Source organism: Prunus mume, linkage group LG6, assembly GCF_029339155.1.
Source record: "Prunus mume cultivar Tortuosa linkage group LG6, ASM2933915v1, whole genome shotgun sequence".
NCBI classification, from domain to species: Eukaryota; Viridiplantae; Streptophyta; class Magnoliopsida; order Rosales; family Rosaceae; genus Prunus; species Prunus mume.
In genome coordinates, this window is record NC_142703.1 from 11,425,323 (window position 1) to 11,442,247 (window position 16,925).

General features: G+C 39.2%; 1 protein-coding gene and 3 pseudogenes across 1 annotated transcript; 3 read left to right on the plus strand and 1 right to left on the minus strand.

Moving 5' to 3' along the window:
* LOC103334733 (uncharacterized) lies at nt 1-720 on the plus strand (annotated as a pseudogene).
* Nucleotides 721-6,805: 6,085 nt separating this feature from the next.
* On the plus strand, nt 6,806-7,943 carry LOC148916060 (probably inactive leucine-rich repeat receptor-like protein kinase At5g48380 pseudogene; annotated as a pseudogene).
* A 4,066-nt stretch (nt 7,944-12,009) lies between these two features.
* Nucleotides 12,010-13,073, plus strand: LOC103334667 (probably inactive leucine-rich repeat receptor-like protein kinase At5g48380 pseudogene; annotated as a pseudogene).
* A 580-nt stretch (nt 13,074-13,653) lies between these two features.
* LOC103334666 (mogroside I-E synthase-like) lies at nt 13,654-15,544 on the minus strand. The gene is made up of 2 exons (XM_008237644.3): nt 14,775-15,544; nt 13,654-14,482 (listed from the first exon to the last, which is right to left on the minus strand). The coding sequence occupies exons 1-2, from the start codon at nt 15,441-15,443 to the stop codon at nt 13,760-13,762; spliced, it is 1,392 nt and encodes a 463-aa protein (XP_008235866.2). The 5' UTR covers nt 15,444-15,544; the 3' UTR covers nt 13,654-13,759.
* Nucleotides 15,545-16,925: the final 1,381 nt, after the last annotated feature.

Genomic DNA, 16,925 nt, shown 5'->3' on the forward strand with positions numbered 1-16,925 from the left:
ATGGCTTTCTTAGGGCATGTGCTGTTGAGCAAACAACATCTAGACATTTCTATTGGCAGTGTCCTCGATCTTGTTGTTGCTGCTTAATCGTTGTAGCTTCAGCTTTGGTGTTGAGAGCGATATCAACTGCTTGAGAAGTATAAAAGCATCACTTGAGGACACTTTGGGGTACTTAAACTCTTCATGGGATTTCAACAACAACACTGAAGGCTTCATCTGCTACGTTCTTGGGATCGAGTGTTGGCACCCTTATGAGAGCAAGGTTCTGAACATCAAGCTTTCGGAGTTGGGATTAAAAGGTCAGTTCCCACAGGGCGTAGAAAATTGTACAAGCTTAACAGGCTTAGATCCTTCAAGCAACCAGCTCAGTGGACTCTCTTCCTCATGATATCGATAAAATTCTTTCGTTCATTACGTCTCTTGATCTCTCTTTCAACAGCTTCTCAGGCTTGATCCCGCCGAAGCTTTCCAATTGCAGCTATATGAATGTGCTCAAGCTTGATAACAACCAGCTCTCAGGTAACATTCCGGCATAAAACTTTCAGTGTGGCCAACAATCCTGGACTCTGTGGATACCCTCTGAAGCCTTGTCCACCAATATCTCAAAAGAAGTCCGTTAGTGTGGCTAGGGTTTTCAAGTCCAATGGTATAATTATGTTGGCAGCAGCAGGTTTTGGTATTGGTTTCGTTTTCTCTTTTTCTTTTTTTGTTCTAAGATGAACTCCAACAACTCCGTCTCCGTGTGTGCCTTATTTCGTCATGTAACGTAAGACATCCGTAGCAGTTTATAGATGAAGTTTATATTTATAGGTTCTTACCAAATTGAATATATACATACAAAAGTTGGATGAATTAGAAGTTTTTTCAGGGATCTTCACTTTTATGCTCAATTTTAGAATCCAAAATATTTAAAAAAAACCCTACATTATCCAAATTCTATTAAAATATTCCTTAAAATCACTTGAATATTATGCCACTGACTTTTACCGTAGGCCCAAACCCAACTTTTTGGAAAAGAATCCAAAACAATCCAATATAAATAAACAAACAAAAAATCCACAAAAATACAAAAAAGAGCCGCACACAACTCTTCCACGCATTACCACTTGAAACTTCCTCCCATTACCACTTGAAACTTCCACGCAACAACAATGTAATAGCAGTGTAGGCAGTGTATAAAAATACACTCATTGACAATATGTCTAATATAAACCCCATAAAAAAAGAAAAAAAAAAAAAACCAGACATACCCAAAAGTAACACTTAACCTTACATAATCAACTTTTTTTTTTCCATCTCTTTGTCAATAGAAAACGGGCCCCTTAATTTCTTATGATGGCACCCCTTATGCTTGCTTTATATTTGCTTTTTCTTTTTTTTTTCTTTCTCAAAACAGGCTTATGGAGAAAAACTTTTTTTGTACCTATTTGTGATTGACACTGGTTGAGTATGTCTTTTAATCATGTGAGGAGCAAGAGAGGCAAGCTCTCATCGTGTGTATATATATCACGAGAAAACAAGATTAATAATTTACATGCTCATCGTGTATATATATATCACGAGACATTTGAAGAGAACGACAATCAAGCCAAGAATCCCACTATCTCAAGTCAACCTCCAATCACAACGTGATTGGTACAATTTATGTACAAATCCCTGTAATCATGTATTTTCCTCTTTTGTTATAGTTGACCACCGCTAGAATCCTGTATATATGGTGTATCTCAATATGAATCAAATCATCGAGTGATTCAACCCAAACTTCTCTCTTGTCTATTTTTCTACATGGTATCAGAGCTTTACAGGGGCTAACGCTCAAAACTCAATCCAACAGTTCCTATGGCCATCGACGAAGGCTCGCCTATCCCTTCTTCTGTCAATTCTCAAACCTCTTCCCAAATTTCTCAAACCTCTCAAAATTCTATCCTTTCCATGTCAGCCATAATTCCAACCTCCTTTAATATCTCCCACATATTCAATACACCTATGGATCGTAACAATTTCCTCTCTTGGAGATCGCAATTTCTTGATGTCCTGGAAATCCATGACTTGGAGGATGTCGTGAAGAATGAAAATCGCCCTGCTAAAAGGCTTGAGGATGGCTCAATCAACCCCACCTATGCCAAGGACAAATTAGTTCTCAGCTGGATAAAAACTACCGCATCTCCCTCTATCAAAACCCTCCTAATCTCTTGCACTTCAGCATACGAAGCTTGGACCCTCCTTGAAAAGAGACTCTCACCACTGTCCAAAACTCACTTACGCACACTCCGTGATCAAATTCGTAGCCTAAAGAAAGAACCAGAAAAAGCAATGACAGAATATCTCCTGGATGCCAAATCTCTTTATGATCAACTTGCTATTGCCGGGTCGATGATGACAGAAGGAGAACTCATCGAATTTATTCTCGATGGCTTGGGGCACGAATACAAGGAGTTTACAACTTCATTGCATCTCCGCTCGCCCTTCACTTTCGACGAGTTCTATGATCTCCTCATCCAAGAAGAACATCTGATCAAAAGGATGTCATCTCTCTCTATTTCTACAGGAACAGCTTCTTGTCGCTGATCGGACCTCAAATAATCAGCAGAACCACTCAAATCCTCGACCTTACACCGACAACAACAACAGGCACAACCGTGGAAAGGGACGTGGTCGTGGTCGCGACTGGAACTCAGGTCGTGACAATGGTTATCGCAACGGTGACCGTAATTGGACCTCTAGTAATAGGCAAGGCAAGTGGGCTCAGTCTTCTAATAATAATCATCGTGGGTTTTCAGAACATCCATCCTCAGATAATCGGCCTCCTCTCCTTCCAACGCCGTCTCCTCAACAGCACCACCAATTGTTAGTTATTTGTCAACAATGTAACAAACCTGGGCACACGTCTCGGGTTTGTCCTGAACGCGGAAATTTTGCTTACGTTGCTGAAGCCAATGAAAGCTCATCCTCGAGTGTCTGGACCAGTCAGCAAAAATTGGGTTGTCGATTCAGGAGCAACCCATCATATGACATCAGATCCTTCCTTGCTCTCCCATGTCCAACCATACACAGGTAACGACTCAATTATCGTAGGAAATGGTAACCAGTTGCCTATCTCACATATTGGTAAAACCACTTTATCATGTTCCCATGGTTCTCTAGTGCTGCATGATGTCTTGTATGTTCCTGCCATCACAAAGAATCTTTTATCTATACGACGTTTTTCACGTGACAATAACTGTTATTTTGAGATGGATTATAATGGTTTTCGTGTGAAGGACAACAAGACGGGGAAAATTTTACTTATTGGGAGTAGCCATGAAGATCTCTACTACATCCGTGCAGACCCGCAAGTTAGGAGCAAGCTCGTGTTCTATGGAGAAAGAACAACCCAGGACGTGTGGCACGCCCGACTTGGACATCCCTCCTCTAATATTCTGCGAGTGTTGGTGAATAAATACCACTTACCCATTAGTGGTACTATGGCCTTCAATAAAAGTTGTCATATTTGTCCACTAGGTAAGGCCTGTAGACTTCCTTTTTCTTACCGTACTTCTAATACACAAAATCCTCTTGAGTTGTTGCATCTTGATATATGGGGACCATCTCCTATGTTATCAAACTATGGCTATAAATTCTATTTGTCAATTGTGGATGATTATTCTCGCTTTGTGTGGTTATTTCCATTGGCAAGAAAATCAGATGTGATGTCTACCTTCATTACTTTCAAAAAGATGGCAGAAAATTGATTTACCAAGACAATTAAAATGTTGCAAACTGATGGTGGTGGTGAGTTTACTAGCCATGTTTTTGTCAACTTTCTTCGTGATAATGGTATATCCCAACAGGTGTCATGTCCCTACACGCCACAACAAAATGGCACCGTCGAAAGGAAGCATCGACATATAGTTGAGATGGGACTTTGCTTACTTGCTCAATCACACTTGCCATCTAATTTTTGGGTTGAGGCATTCACTATAGCAGTATTTCTCATAAACTGTTTACCCATGACTCACCTTGGTAATATATCCCCATATAAAAAATTATTTCAACAATCCCCAGATTACAGGTTTCTTAAAGCATTTGGTTGCACATGCTTTCCTCACATGGTACCATACAATAAGCACAAGCTCATGCCTAAATCCATAAAGTGCATATTCATTGGTTATGACAACAAATGCAAGGGATATCGATGCTTAGATGTGGCCTCAGGTAAAATCTATATTTCTCGTAATGTTCAATTTGATGAACTTACTTTCCCTTATCAGGAGCTTAAATCAAAGGTGTCACCAAGTGGGCAGTCACTGTAATCCATTCCATTGGAGCTCTCTATCCTTTCACAGCAAAGAAATATTCCGGACAAGCCATCTCCTTTAAATGATGTAACTCCAGCAGCTGATTTTGGCACTCCAAGTGTACACACCAGCAACCTTAGAGAGCCCATTCAGCAAGAGCGTGATCAAGCACCTCTCTTGCCAATGCCAGCCCATACAGATGGCCCAATTGATTCAATCAGCCCAGTGACAGTGTCTCTCATATTCCTGATCCTCTCAGCAGTCCTCTTATTTCACGTGCCAACAGTCCTGATGCCACTCCAATATCTCCATCTACCCCCCCAATCTTCACCGATGCCACCCAAATTTAGGAGCCTTGATGAACTCAACAGACTTATCCACGGTCCACCTTCGCATTCACTTCCACAAGGATTAACAGCAAGTCTTAAAGATCCTTTATCACTGGAACCTTTCAGCTACACTCAGGCCTCCAAGTTTCCTCATTGGCAAGAAGCCATGACAGAAGAATATGATGCCCTTATGCGTAATCAGACTTGGTCCCTAGTTCCTATCTCCCCAAATATGAATATTGTGGGATGTAAGTGGGTCTTTCGCGTCAAACGCAAGGCCGATGGCACCATTGAGAGACATAAAGCCCGTCTTGTGGCCAAGGGATATAATCAAAAGGAAGGATTTGACTACTACGAGACCTTTAGTCCTGTTGTTAAACCTGCCACTATACGCACTATTTTGGCCTTGGCGGTTTCACAAAATTGGATCTTACAGCAACTTGACGTACGCAATGCTTTCCTCAATGGTATTTTACAAGAAGAAGTCTACATGGTGCAACCCCCTGGCTTCGTCGATCCTCTTCACCCTAAGCACGTATGCCAACTTCACAAGGCACTTTATGGACTCAAGCAAGCCCCCCGAGCTTGGTTTCAGCGCCTCACTTCCTTTTTACTTGGTCAAGGTTTCCTTCATAGCAAGTCTGATGCATCTTTATTCATCCATCACTCCTCCACTTTTTCCATTTATGTGCTAGTATATGTTGATGATCTTATTGTCACAGGCCAAAATGCTTCTGTCATCAACACATTCATTGACAAATTATGCTCCACATTTGCAAGTCAAAATTGGGTGCTCTCCATTTCTTCCTTGGCATGGAAGTCACTCGATGTGCCAATCAGTTGTCCTTGTCTCAAGCCAGATATGCTTCCGATTTATTAAAGAAGTTTAAAATGGACCTCTGCAAACCTTGCCATACACCTTTGCTTTCCTCTCAACGACTCTCTGCTCATGATGGTGATTCCCTTCCAGACCCTGGAAACCTATCGTAGCATGGTTGGAGGACTTTAATATCTCACTTTATCTCGCCCAGACATTGCATATGCCGTCAACCAAGTCTGTCAATACATGCACAATCCCAAGACTACTCATCTACAAGCCGTCAAACGCATTTATTGTTACATAAAAGGGACTATTGAACATGGCCTTATTTATCGCTCTTCCCCTGATTACACATTACGCGCCTTCTCTGATGCAGATTGGGCCAGCTCTCTTGACGATCGTCATTCAACTAGTGGGGCATGCATCTTTCTTGGTCCCAACATTCTCACCTGGACCGCCAAAAAGCAATCCACCGTCTCTAGGTCTAGCTCAGAAGCCGAGTATAGAGCCCTTGCTACAACAGTTGCTGAACTTCAATGGTTTCGTTATCTTTTCCGTGAACTTGGGGTTCCGCTTCGCACTCCACCATGCGTCTTTGTCGACAATATTTCTGCCCTTCACATGGCTGCAAATCCCGTCTTCCATGCTCGCACGCGTCATATTGAAATTGATTATCATTTTGTTCGTGAACTACTGGCACGTGGAGTTCTTCGCACACGTCATGTCTCTTCCCAACATCAATTAGCCGACATTTTTACCAAAAGTCTCTCCAGAGAACGGTTCTCCTTCCTTTCTGGCAAGCTCAATCTCCACTTGGTTCCGTTTCGCTTGAGGGGGGGTGAAGAGAACGACAATCAAGCCAAGAATCCCACTATCTCAAGTCAACCTCCAATCACAATGTGATTGGTACAATTTATGTACAAATCCCTGTAATCATGTATTTTCCTCTTTTGTTATAGTTGACCACCGCTACAATCCTGTATATATGGTGTATCTCAATATGAATCAAATCATCGAGTGATTCAACCCAAACTTCTCTCTTGTCTATTTTTCTACAACATCAAGATCATTATTTGGGTTTCTTTTTCTTCATCATTTATAATTGTTGATTTTTTAGTAGTTTGAGTTGTATTTTATCCTCTCTTTTTTTCCATGTTTGAGCAAGTAAAATTCTAAGATGAGACTGAGTCATCTCATGAAGGTCGGCAAAGAAGAAAAGAAAAGGAAATAGAGGGCAGACGAACACTGTGGGTAGTCAATAGTCAACAGTCCAAGTCGTCCCTAAGCTGTCGGCGAAAGGAGTGGCCTCCAAAATAGCCAGATGAGCCCGTCTCCTTCCCTCACTTTCATAAACCCTTCAAAGAGGGCCAGGATATACCATTGGACGTATAAACAACTCTTGATTTTTAATGCACGCGCTGACCGCGTGGGAGCCTTTTCATTAATTTGTGCCGTTGATTGTTCAAACCCTTATCAGGGTTCTTTCATGTCCAGTGGTTATAAAAAGCCAGGGAATTTCAGGTCTTCACTACTATCTTTAGCTCTGATCTTTGGCTTCATGAACTAAATAGCACTTTTTTTTCTTTTCTTTTAGCCCATTATCCCATTTTGATGGCTTTCTTGATGCATATGTTCTTGAGAAAACAAGATGCTGGCATTTTTATTGGCAGTGTCCTCTGGTTGCTGCTTAGTTGTAGTTTCAGCTTTGGTGTTGAAAGTGATATCAACTGCTTGAAAAGTATAAAAGCATCACTTGAGGACACTTTGGGGTACTTCTCTTCATGGGATTTCAGCAACAACACTGAAGGCTTCATCTGCAACTTTCTTGGGGTCGAGTGTTGGCACCCTCACGAGAGCAAGGTTCTGAACCTCAAGCTTTCGGATTTGGGACTGAAGGGCTCGTTTCCTCAAGGCGTAGCAAATTGCACAAGCCTAACAGGGTTAGATCTTTCAAGCAACCAGCTCAATGGACCTCTTCCTACTGATATCGATAAAATCATTACGTTCATTACGTCCCTTGATCTCTCATATAACAGCTTCACAGGGCAAATCCCAATGAAGCTTTCCAATTGCAGCTATCTGAATGTGCTTAAGCTTGACAACAACAAGTTCTCGGGTATCATTCCTCCAGAAATTAGCCAGCTTGCTAGGATTAAAACATTTAGTGTGGCCAACAATCAGCTGTCTGGCCCAGTCCCAAACTTTAATAATACATCAATTGGACCTGAAAGCTATGCAAACAACACCGGACTCTGTGGAGGCCCTTTGAAGCATTGCCCGCCGGTTTAAGGTTTTGAACTCAAAAAAATGTAGTTATAGCAGCAGCAGCAGCTGGTTTTGGTTTTCCTTTTTCTTTTTCTTTTTTCCTTCCGAGAGCTCCTAGTGTGCGTTATTTGGTGGTGTTCGCAAGAAGATGTAAAAGTTGAACTCAGCCTAGCCAGTAACAGTTGTGCTCTTGTTTTCTGCTTTTCTGAACTCATTTTACCTGTCTTAAATTATATTTAGTCCTTCTTTCAAGTTGACTGATTCACTAATTGTACGTTTGAAAATCCTCGTGTATAAATTGCGCTTGCATTTTTTTTGTTTTTCTTAAAAGTTAATGCTCATTTAAGTCATTTGTATCTCGAAAAGTCTAGAGAAATGTAGAGAACTCGAGAGATGTACACCAACTTTGACAAAGTCGGCAAGCTCAAGCTTTCAAGACATAATTGTTATAGGCATTCTAGGAAAATTCTAAAAAAAATCTTGTAAACCAGTGGCTAGGAGAAGAAGCTCAAGCTTTTAAGACATATCTGCAATTTTGATTTTTTTTTTCTCCAGTCGCCGTCATCGATTGAAATTGAAATAACCCCTTCTCTGGGTTCTTTGATCTCTATTGTCATTAAAATGCTAGAGAATTTATGGGTTCATTTCAGTAATATATCTCTAGCTCTGAAATCATTTTTGCTTGAATAGGGTAACAACTTTTTAAAGCCATTTTGATGGCTTTCTTAGGGCAGGTGCTGTTGAGCAAACAACATCTAGACATTTCTAATGGTAGTGTCCTCTTGTTGTTGCTGCTTAGTTGTAGCTTCAGCTTTGGTGTTGAGAGCGATATCAACTGCTTGAAAAGTATAAAAGCATCACTCGAGGACACTGAAGGCTTCATCTGGGATTTCAGGTTACTTCAACTCTTCCTGGGATTTCAGCAAACAACACTGAAGGCTTCATCTGCAACTTCGTTGAAACTTCCACGCAACAACAATGTAATAGCAGTGTAGGCAGTGTATAAAAATACACTCATTGACAATAAGTCTTATATAAACCCCATAAAAAAAGAAAAAAAAAAATCAGACATACCCAAAAGTAACACTTAACCTTACATAATCAAGTTTTTTTTTTACCACCTCTTTGTCAATAGAAAACGGGCCCCTTAATTTCTTATGATGGCACCCCTTATGCTTGCTTTATATTTGCTTTTTCTATTTTTTCTTTCTCAAAACAGGCTTATGGAGAAAAACTTTTTTTGTACCTATTTGTGATTGACACTGGTTGAGTATGTCTTTTAATCATGTGAGGAGAAAGAGAGACAAGCTCTCATCGTGTGTATATATATCACGAGAAAACAAGAATTAATAATTTACATGCTCATCGTGTGTATATATATATATATATATATATATATATATTTCACGAGACATCAAGATCATTATTTGGGTCTTCTTTTTCTTCATCATTTATAATTGTTGACTTTTTAGTAGTTTGAGTTGTATTTTATCCTCTCTTTTTTTCCATGTTTGAGCAAGTAAAATTCTAAGATGAGACTGAGTCATCTCATGAAGGTCGGCAAAGAAGAAAAGAAAAGGAAATAGAGGGCAGACGAACATTGTGGGTACTCAATAGTCAACAGTCCAAGTCGTCCCTCAATAGTCAACAGTCCAAGTCGGTCCCTAAGCTGTTCGGCGAAAGGAGTGGCCTCCAAAATAGCCAGATGAGCCCGTCTCCTTCCCTCACTTTCATAAACCCTTCAAAGAGGGCCAGGATATACCATTGGACGTATAAACAACTCTTGATTTTTAATGCACGCGCTGACCGCGTGGGAGCCTTTTCATTAATTTGTGCCGTTGATTGTTCAAACCCTTAGAGCAGCTCCAGCACTGCTATCAAACTGGGTAAAAGGCCCCCGGCAAGCCCAATACAGCTCCAGCGCACCACTTGCAGCTCGGGCAACCTCTGGGTCCCACCAGCCGGCAAGCCTAAGGGCAGATTTTGCTGGCTTTAGCTGACGTCAGATTGCAAAAAAAAATTCAAAAAATTTTAAAAATTTAATTTTAAAAAAAAAATACCAAAAATTTATGGATGTTTTCCTATAAATACATAACAATTTTATTCACTTTCCCTATAAATACATAACAATTTTATATTTTGTTGCATATATATATTTTTTTCTTGTCCTTGACTTGCCTTAGACTTTGCCCTCATGGGTGGAACCACAAATGCAAAGGCAGACATTATTCACGTGAATAGTTGCACCCTTGCTTGCCCTTACCTTAGACTTAGCCCTTGTGGGTGGAGATGCTCTTATCAGGGTTCTTTCATGTCCAGTGGTTATAAAAGAGTAATGTTACACTTACCACATTTTTACCCCACATTTCTATACCACATGATGTGGCATATCCATATTATATGTCATATAAATTAAATCAATGAAGTGTATTTTAATTAAAACAATTAGAAAAACAAATATTGGAATAAATTATAAAAGAAAAGAAAATATTAAATAATTTCAATTGACCATGTGGCGATGATATAAGGATGTTGTATCTGAAATGTAGTAAGTAAGTTTGGGGTAAAATCAGATTTTCACATTTACCTCACTCTCTCTCTCCAGCAAAAAAAAAGAAAGATGGAAGCCCCGATCACAACCCACCGCTATCCCGAAAAACTAATTTAGGCCTCATATAAATAGGAAGAGGAGAATAGGAACAATCCGTGACGTGAGGTTTCATTTTCTGCTGATTTTGGGTTATTTAAAGATCGAATTTGACAGTTTGGAACCGAAGTGATTGAAGAGGTTCATGACATCAATTGAAATTACTTGAAAAAAAGATCAAATTGCTCCATTCTTACATATATCTATTTGTATTTGGAGATTTTCCGTCTTTTGAGAAGGTAATTGTTTCCCAAGATGAGATCCTTAGGCAAGTTACGGAATCTCAATTTGAGGATATCGAGCGGATATTGCGGGTTCGATAAGGAGTTCTAACCATCACTAAAATCTCAAATTGAAGTATGTTGATCTAGGTTCCTTAGGAAAATAGGAATTCGCGGATCGTGATTGGAGCCCGAATGTTCGATTCAATAATTTGAAGTTTGGGGAATCACTATTTTCTTTCCTTCCATTAAAAGAAAAAAAGGGGATATATCCTTTGCACCTAAATTGGGGAAACACTTTCGTGAATCACCCTTCCAGTTTTGGACGTGATGTTAATCAAGAAGGAGTATCTTGAAATAGGTACATCACAAAAAAATCATCACCCAATCAAACAAAGGGATCCTACTTGTGAGTGGACTTTGTTTTAAGAAAACATATGCAATGGATGAAAGTTCAAATTTTAAACCAATAAGCATTTGAATGGATTTGAATACTTATACATCTTGGCTATATATTTTGAGTATAGACAATATATTTGAGTATGATGATTATGTTGATGTGGATTTTGGGATGGCTATCTATATTGTCTATGTATAAGTATTTGTTGTGGTGAGATTGTGGAAAGATGTGAATTTTGGGGATGGTTGTGAGATGTCCTCCAAGTATGGTAGGTGAACCAACAAAATTCCTAGTTACTAGGCTTCCCACACAGCCCTCAAACACTTTCCATACGTGCGATTAAGAAGATTGCATGTTGCTTGAGTATCATCACACAGCTCTGCGGTGGGGTGAATCTTTGTATCGATTTACAAGTTGAAGCCTAGCAGGTTGTCAAGCTATGGAGTTCCGTCCCCGGTTGGACTACTCATCCATTAGTGTTCGAAATCCTATCTCGAAAATAAAGCCCCGCTGGATTGTCTCCTTCATTTATGGAGAGGAGTATCTAATATAAGCAGTTCTAGCTATATATATATATATATTTTATATGGGTATTTACGGGTTGAAGAGCATATATTTGGGGAAATGAGTGGTGGAGTTCCGCCTGCTAAAGCAACATGGTGGGGTTATTTATTTAATGAAACTTTATTTCCATCAAACCATTTTGGCCAAGACAACCTCCTTATACTGAGATAAATTGTTGTAAAGTTCCTCACGCATGTTGAGGCTAGGATTTTAAATGTTAAAGCTTACTTGGGATATATTATGATGTACCCAAATTATGCAAATATTGTTGGGTTTGAGCTTTATAAAGTAAGTTGGGACGCAAGTTATCCATTACAAACCAAGTGCTAGAAATTTTGCTAATTAAAACAATTAGAAAAACAAATACTGGAATAAATTATAAAAGAAAAGAAAATATTAAATAATTTCAAGACGTGGCTTTGCCCTTTAACCATCATAAGATGATATAAGGATGTTGTATACCAAGATGTGGTAAAGTAGCATTATTCGTTATAAAAAGCCAGAGAATTTCAGGTCTTCACTACTATCTTTAGCTCTGATCTTTGGCTTCATGAACTAAATAGCACTTTTTTCTTCTTCTTTTCTTTTAGCCCTTTATCCCATTTTGATGGCTTTCTTGATGCATATGTCGTTGAGAAAACAAGATGCTGGCATTTTTATTGGCAGTGTCCTCTGGTTGCTGCTTAGTTGTAGTTTCAGCTTTGCTGTTGAAAGTGATATCAACTGCTTGAAAAGTATAAAAGCATCACTTGAGGACACTTTGGGGTACTTAAACTCTTCATGGGATTTCAGCAACAACACTGAAGGCTTCATCTGCAACTTTCTTGGGGTCGAGTGTTGGAAACCTGACGAGAGCAGGGTTCTGAACATCAAGCTTTCGGATTTGGGACTGAAGGGCTTCTTTCCTCAAGGCGTAGCAAATTGCACAAGCCTAACAGGGTTAGATCTTTCAAGCAACCAGCTCAATGGACCTCTTCCTACTAATATCGATCATATCATTACGTTCATTACGTCCCTTGATCTCTCATCTAACAGCTTCACAGGGCCAATCCCAATTAAGCTTTCTAATTGCGGCTATCTGAATGTGCTTAAGCTTGACAACAACAAGTTCTCGGGTACCATTCCTCCAGAACTTGGCCAGCTTGGTAGGATTAAAACATTTAGTGTGGCCAACAATCAGCTGTCTGGCCAAGTCCCAAACTTTAATTATGCATCAATTACGGCGGACTCTTTGGCAAACAATCCTGGACTTTGTGGGAAGCCTCTGGAGGTGTGCCGGTCAGCTGCAAAGAAGTCTAGCATTGTTAAGGTTTTGAACTCATACAATGTAGGTATAGCAGCAGCAGCTGGTTTTGGTTTTGGTTTTCCTTTTTCTTTTTGTTTTTTCCTTCCAAGAGCTCCTAGTGTCCGTTATTTGGTGGTGTTCGCACGAAGATTTAAAAGTTGAACTCAGCCTAGCCAGTAACAGTTGCGCTCTTGTTTTCTGCTTTTCTGAACTCATTTACCTGTCTTAAATTATATTTAGTCCTTCTTTCAAGTTGACTGATTCACTAATTGTACGCTTGAAAATCCTCGTGTATATATTGCGCTTGCATTTTTTTTTTGGTTAGAAGTTAATGCTCATTTGAGTCATTTGTATCTAAAACAATATAGAGAAATGTAGAGAACTCGAGAGATGTACACCAACTTTGACAAAGTAGGCAAGCTCAAGCTTTCAAGACATAATTGTTGTAGGCATTCTTGGAAAATCCTAAATAAATCTTGTGAACTAGTGGTGAGGAGAAGAAGCCAATGTTGAGTAAGTTAACCTAACAAATCAATTAGATTTATTTTCTTTTTTCATATAGTTGACAATCGTTGTATAATTAGGAGATATTCTCCTATTTAATTCATGTATCTATTTCTTTGTAAAGCACTACATGTAAACTCTTATATATACATTCTTACGAAAAAGAATACAATTAACCTAAAGTATTCAAACCATATTCATATTTTAATAGCCAAGTCAAGTGGGACTTGAACAATGACGGCGTCTATAAATAAGTGTTTTGTTTGTATAATTTAAAGTATTATGTATAATTATTTTAATGGTGAAGACATGATAATTATTTTAATAGTGAAGACACGAACTTCTGACTTTTAAAACTTATTAGTCAGTCCCTAATAACATTTTCCACAAGAGGACTAGTACAAGGATTTTTTTTCAGAAATACACCACAGCTTTGCCTAGCTAGTTCTAATTCTGAACCAGTTTTGCAATGAACTCATCAATGTTTTTATTAGAACTTCCACCTTCATCCACTGCACTCTTGGCCAATGCTTTCCACTTCGAAGCGTTCTTTCGAATCTCCTTCCCTCTCTCCCCCTCCAATATTTCTCTCACACAATGAGCAATTTCTTCTCCTCTCACTATCCCTTTCTCATCAGCTTGAGCTTTAAGCCCTATTTTCCACACATCCATGATGAACTTGGCATTGGTGCCCTGGTCAACCCACTGTGGAACTGCCACCATTGGAACTCCTAAACTCAAGGCCTCCAAAGTAGAGTTCCAACCACAATGTGTGACGAAGCATCCTACAGCCTCATGTGCCAACACTTCCAATTGAGGACACCATGACACCGCCAAACCCTTTTCAGACGTCTCCTCTGCAAACCCTTTTGGCAGCTTAGCTGATTCTGATGCCCTCACCACCCACAAGAAATAGCATTTGCTTCTCCTCAAACCCAAACAAAGTTCCTCCATTTTCTCTTCTCCGAGTTTTGCCACACTGCCGAATGACACATATGCTACAGACCCTTTTGGCTTTGCATTTAACCATTTCATGCAGGCATCACTGTTTGGATTTAGGAGGTTGAGACCATATTCCTTGTCTTCTTCATGACGCTTATCCAGGTACATGGATGGTATGGTTGGTCCAATAGTCCTCAATGGCCAAAATTTTGCCATCCAATCCACCGTCTATGCATAAAAGGAAAGTGCTATCTTAAAAATTTAAGTATAAGGTAAAAGTCATTAAATTTTGGAGACTTCAAATAAATAATTCCTAGGACGGATAATTTAATTTAGTGACTCTAGCAGTATTGTTGACGCCTCTCCCTATCAAGGGAATGAATTCATTCATATAGTAACAAAATATATGCAACTCAAAAAAATATAGACATGAAAATAAAATAGAACATTTGATAGGGGTAAGGGTACCCTCCCTGGGCATGCACTGGCTAATAAAACTTATGCCATGAATTTTGATTACCTCTTGTTCCAGCTCATAAAATGTGCTGTAGAAGACCCAATCAGCTTTGTCAAGATTAGAGAACGGCTCCACACACAGTTTAAAGAAAGCAGGGTAAGATTCAGGAGCATAGATGAAAGATGGGGTGTCTGAAGGTTGAAGAGGTGGCAATCCAGGCAGCAAAATCTCAGAGTCAGGATTGAGAGGAAGTTTGAGCAGCCCTTTATGGACAAGAGAGTATATGTTGGTAACAGCACAAGATACAGTGAAGAAAGCGGCCCCAGCAATCCCAACCCTTTTGGCCACATCAAGAGCCCAAGGCAAAATTTGATCATAAACTAAACAATCAGCAGGGTGGCCTGAGGCAGAGAGCTTGTCAATGAGCTCAGCCAAAGTCTGTGAGCCGATTTCCCGAAAACGGTCCCAGTAGGCCTGGATGCTCTCTGCTTGGGAACTCCCACCTTCTCCATCAAACCCATCAGAAATGGTCTCCAATGCAATGGAAGAAAATGATGATGGTGATTTTCCACCTCCATCTCCATGCAAAGCCTTGTGAACAGAGCGGGTGGTGACCAATGTGACTTTGAGTCCTTTGTGCTGTAAACGCTTGGAGAATTGGAGCATGGGATTAATGTGGCCTTGGATTGGATAGAACAAAACCAGGCAGTGAGCTTTTTCTCTCTTCTCCATTTTGTTGTGCAGAAGCCAACCACACTTGCAAGATTAGTAGAGGCTACTGTCCCCAATCAAAAACCTTGGTATACGCCAAAATTGGAGTCCATTTGTGTGGGTTTTAAATTTCTCGCGTGCGTTCCACTTGTTTTAGTGGCTTAGAGCATCTCCAACCAAGGGATAGTATGCCAAATAAGTAACTATCTTTTTTAAGTCAACAAAGTAGATAGCACAATCGTCCCTTGAAAATTATGCACATGATTTGGTCTTGTGTGTCCCTAAACTTTTCTAATAAAAAAGTTTTGTATTATAATTTGCTTTTTATACTTCATAATTCAGAATAGCGTATATGCATGGGTAATAATCGAAGAAAATATTTCGCAAAATTACATGTATTCGAAGTTTACCTTAAGGCCTTGGAACGTGATCATAAGAGTAATGCTCATTACCCAATTGAAACTTGATGAGGATTTTTTTTTTTTTCTCAAATGCTCCCAAATATTTAGATACTCGGAAGGGAAACTTTTAGCATGAGTGATCACATGCCTTCATTAAAAATCCCGTGTTGAAAATATTTGCCCTACATATATGACTAGTCATCTAGATAAAGTGTTTTGATGCACATGTTGATTTTCCTAATGATGCCCATTACAAATGACTGTATAAATTACTTTGGGTTTGTAGCCTCATAAGCTCTTCAATGTACTTCAACTTTGTAGCAAATACCAAAGGCTTAATTTCTAAAGATTAGCTAAGAGGAATTACATGAAAGTATACATTTAGCAAGAAAAGTCAATTATAAGAATCCTAACCTAACACCTTGAAAATTATAAGCACATAATTTGGTCTTGTCGTATGTCCCTAAACTTTTCTAATCATAAGGTTAAATTTTCAGATTTCATAATTCAAAATAGTGTACATCCATATGAAGAAAACAAAATTGCATGTATTATATTCGAAGTTTATCTTGACTTAAGGCCTTGTATCTAATGAGGTCATGAGGGTGTTCCTCAACATGAATCATGACAAAAATTGCTTCGCTCAAATTTTTATTTACTTTTATAGACGTTTCGGCTTTTTTCCTCTTGCTGATACTTTGGACAAACTCCCAAAGGACAAAACATGCATTCTATTGCAAAACAAGCACAAATAAATTAGGGCAATGATTTCCCCACTCCTATTTTATCTACTTACACTCTTTTTTTAGTTATAAAAAAGGAGTGTAAGTGGATAAAATAGGAGAAAAAGGAGTGAGGAAATCACCACTCATAAATTAAAGAGATGCATCAAATTACACAATTTGAGTTGAGTCTACTACATTACATAGCCTATAAGTTATATTTTCCACCAGAGTACTTGTGCTATAGCTAGGCAATTTTTCAGAAATACACCAGTGCTTCGCCTAGCCAGCCTTTTCTCCTTTTATATTTTACGAAACTAAATTAAGTCTGAAAATGGGAGAGCCCTTCTTTCAAGTGGATTGATTGGTTTTACTTCGCC

Bases quoted from the DNA above. Each gene is read 5' to 3' on its own strand.
- LOC103334666 (XM_008237644.3), bottom strand. From the start codon at position 15,443: ATGGAGAAGAGAGAAAAAGCTCACTGCCTGGTTTTGTTCTATCCAATC. The intron at 14,483-14,774 runs GTAATCAAAATT...TTTTATGCATAG, and splicing joins TTTATGAGCTGGAACAAGAG to ACGGTGGATTGGATGGCAAA.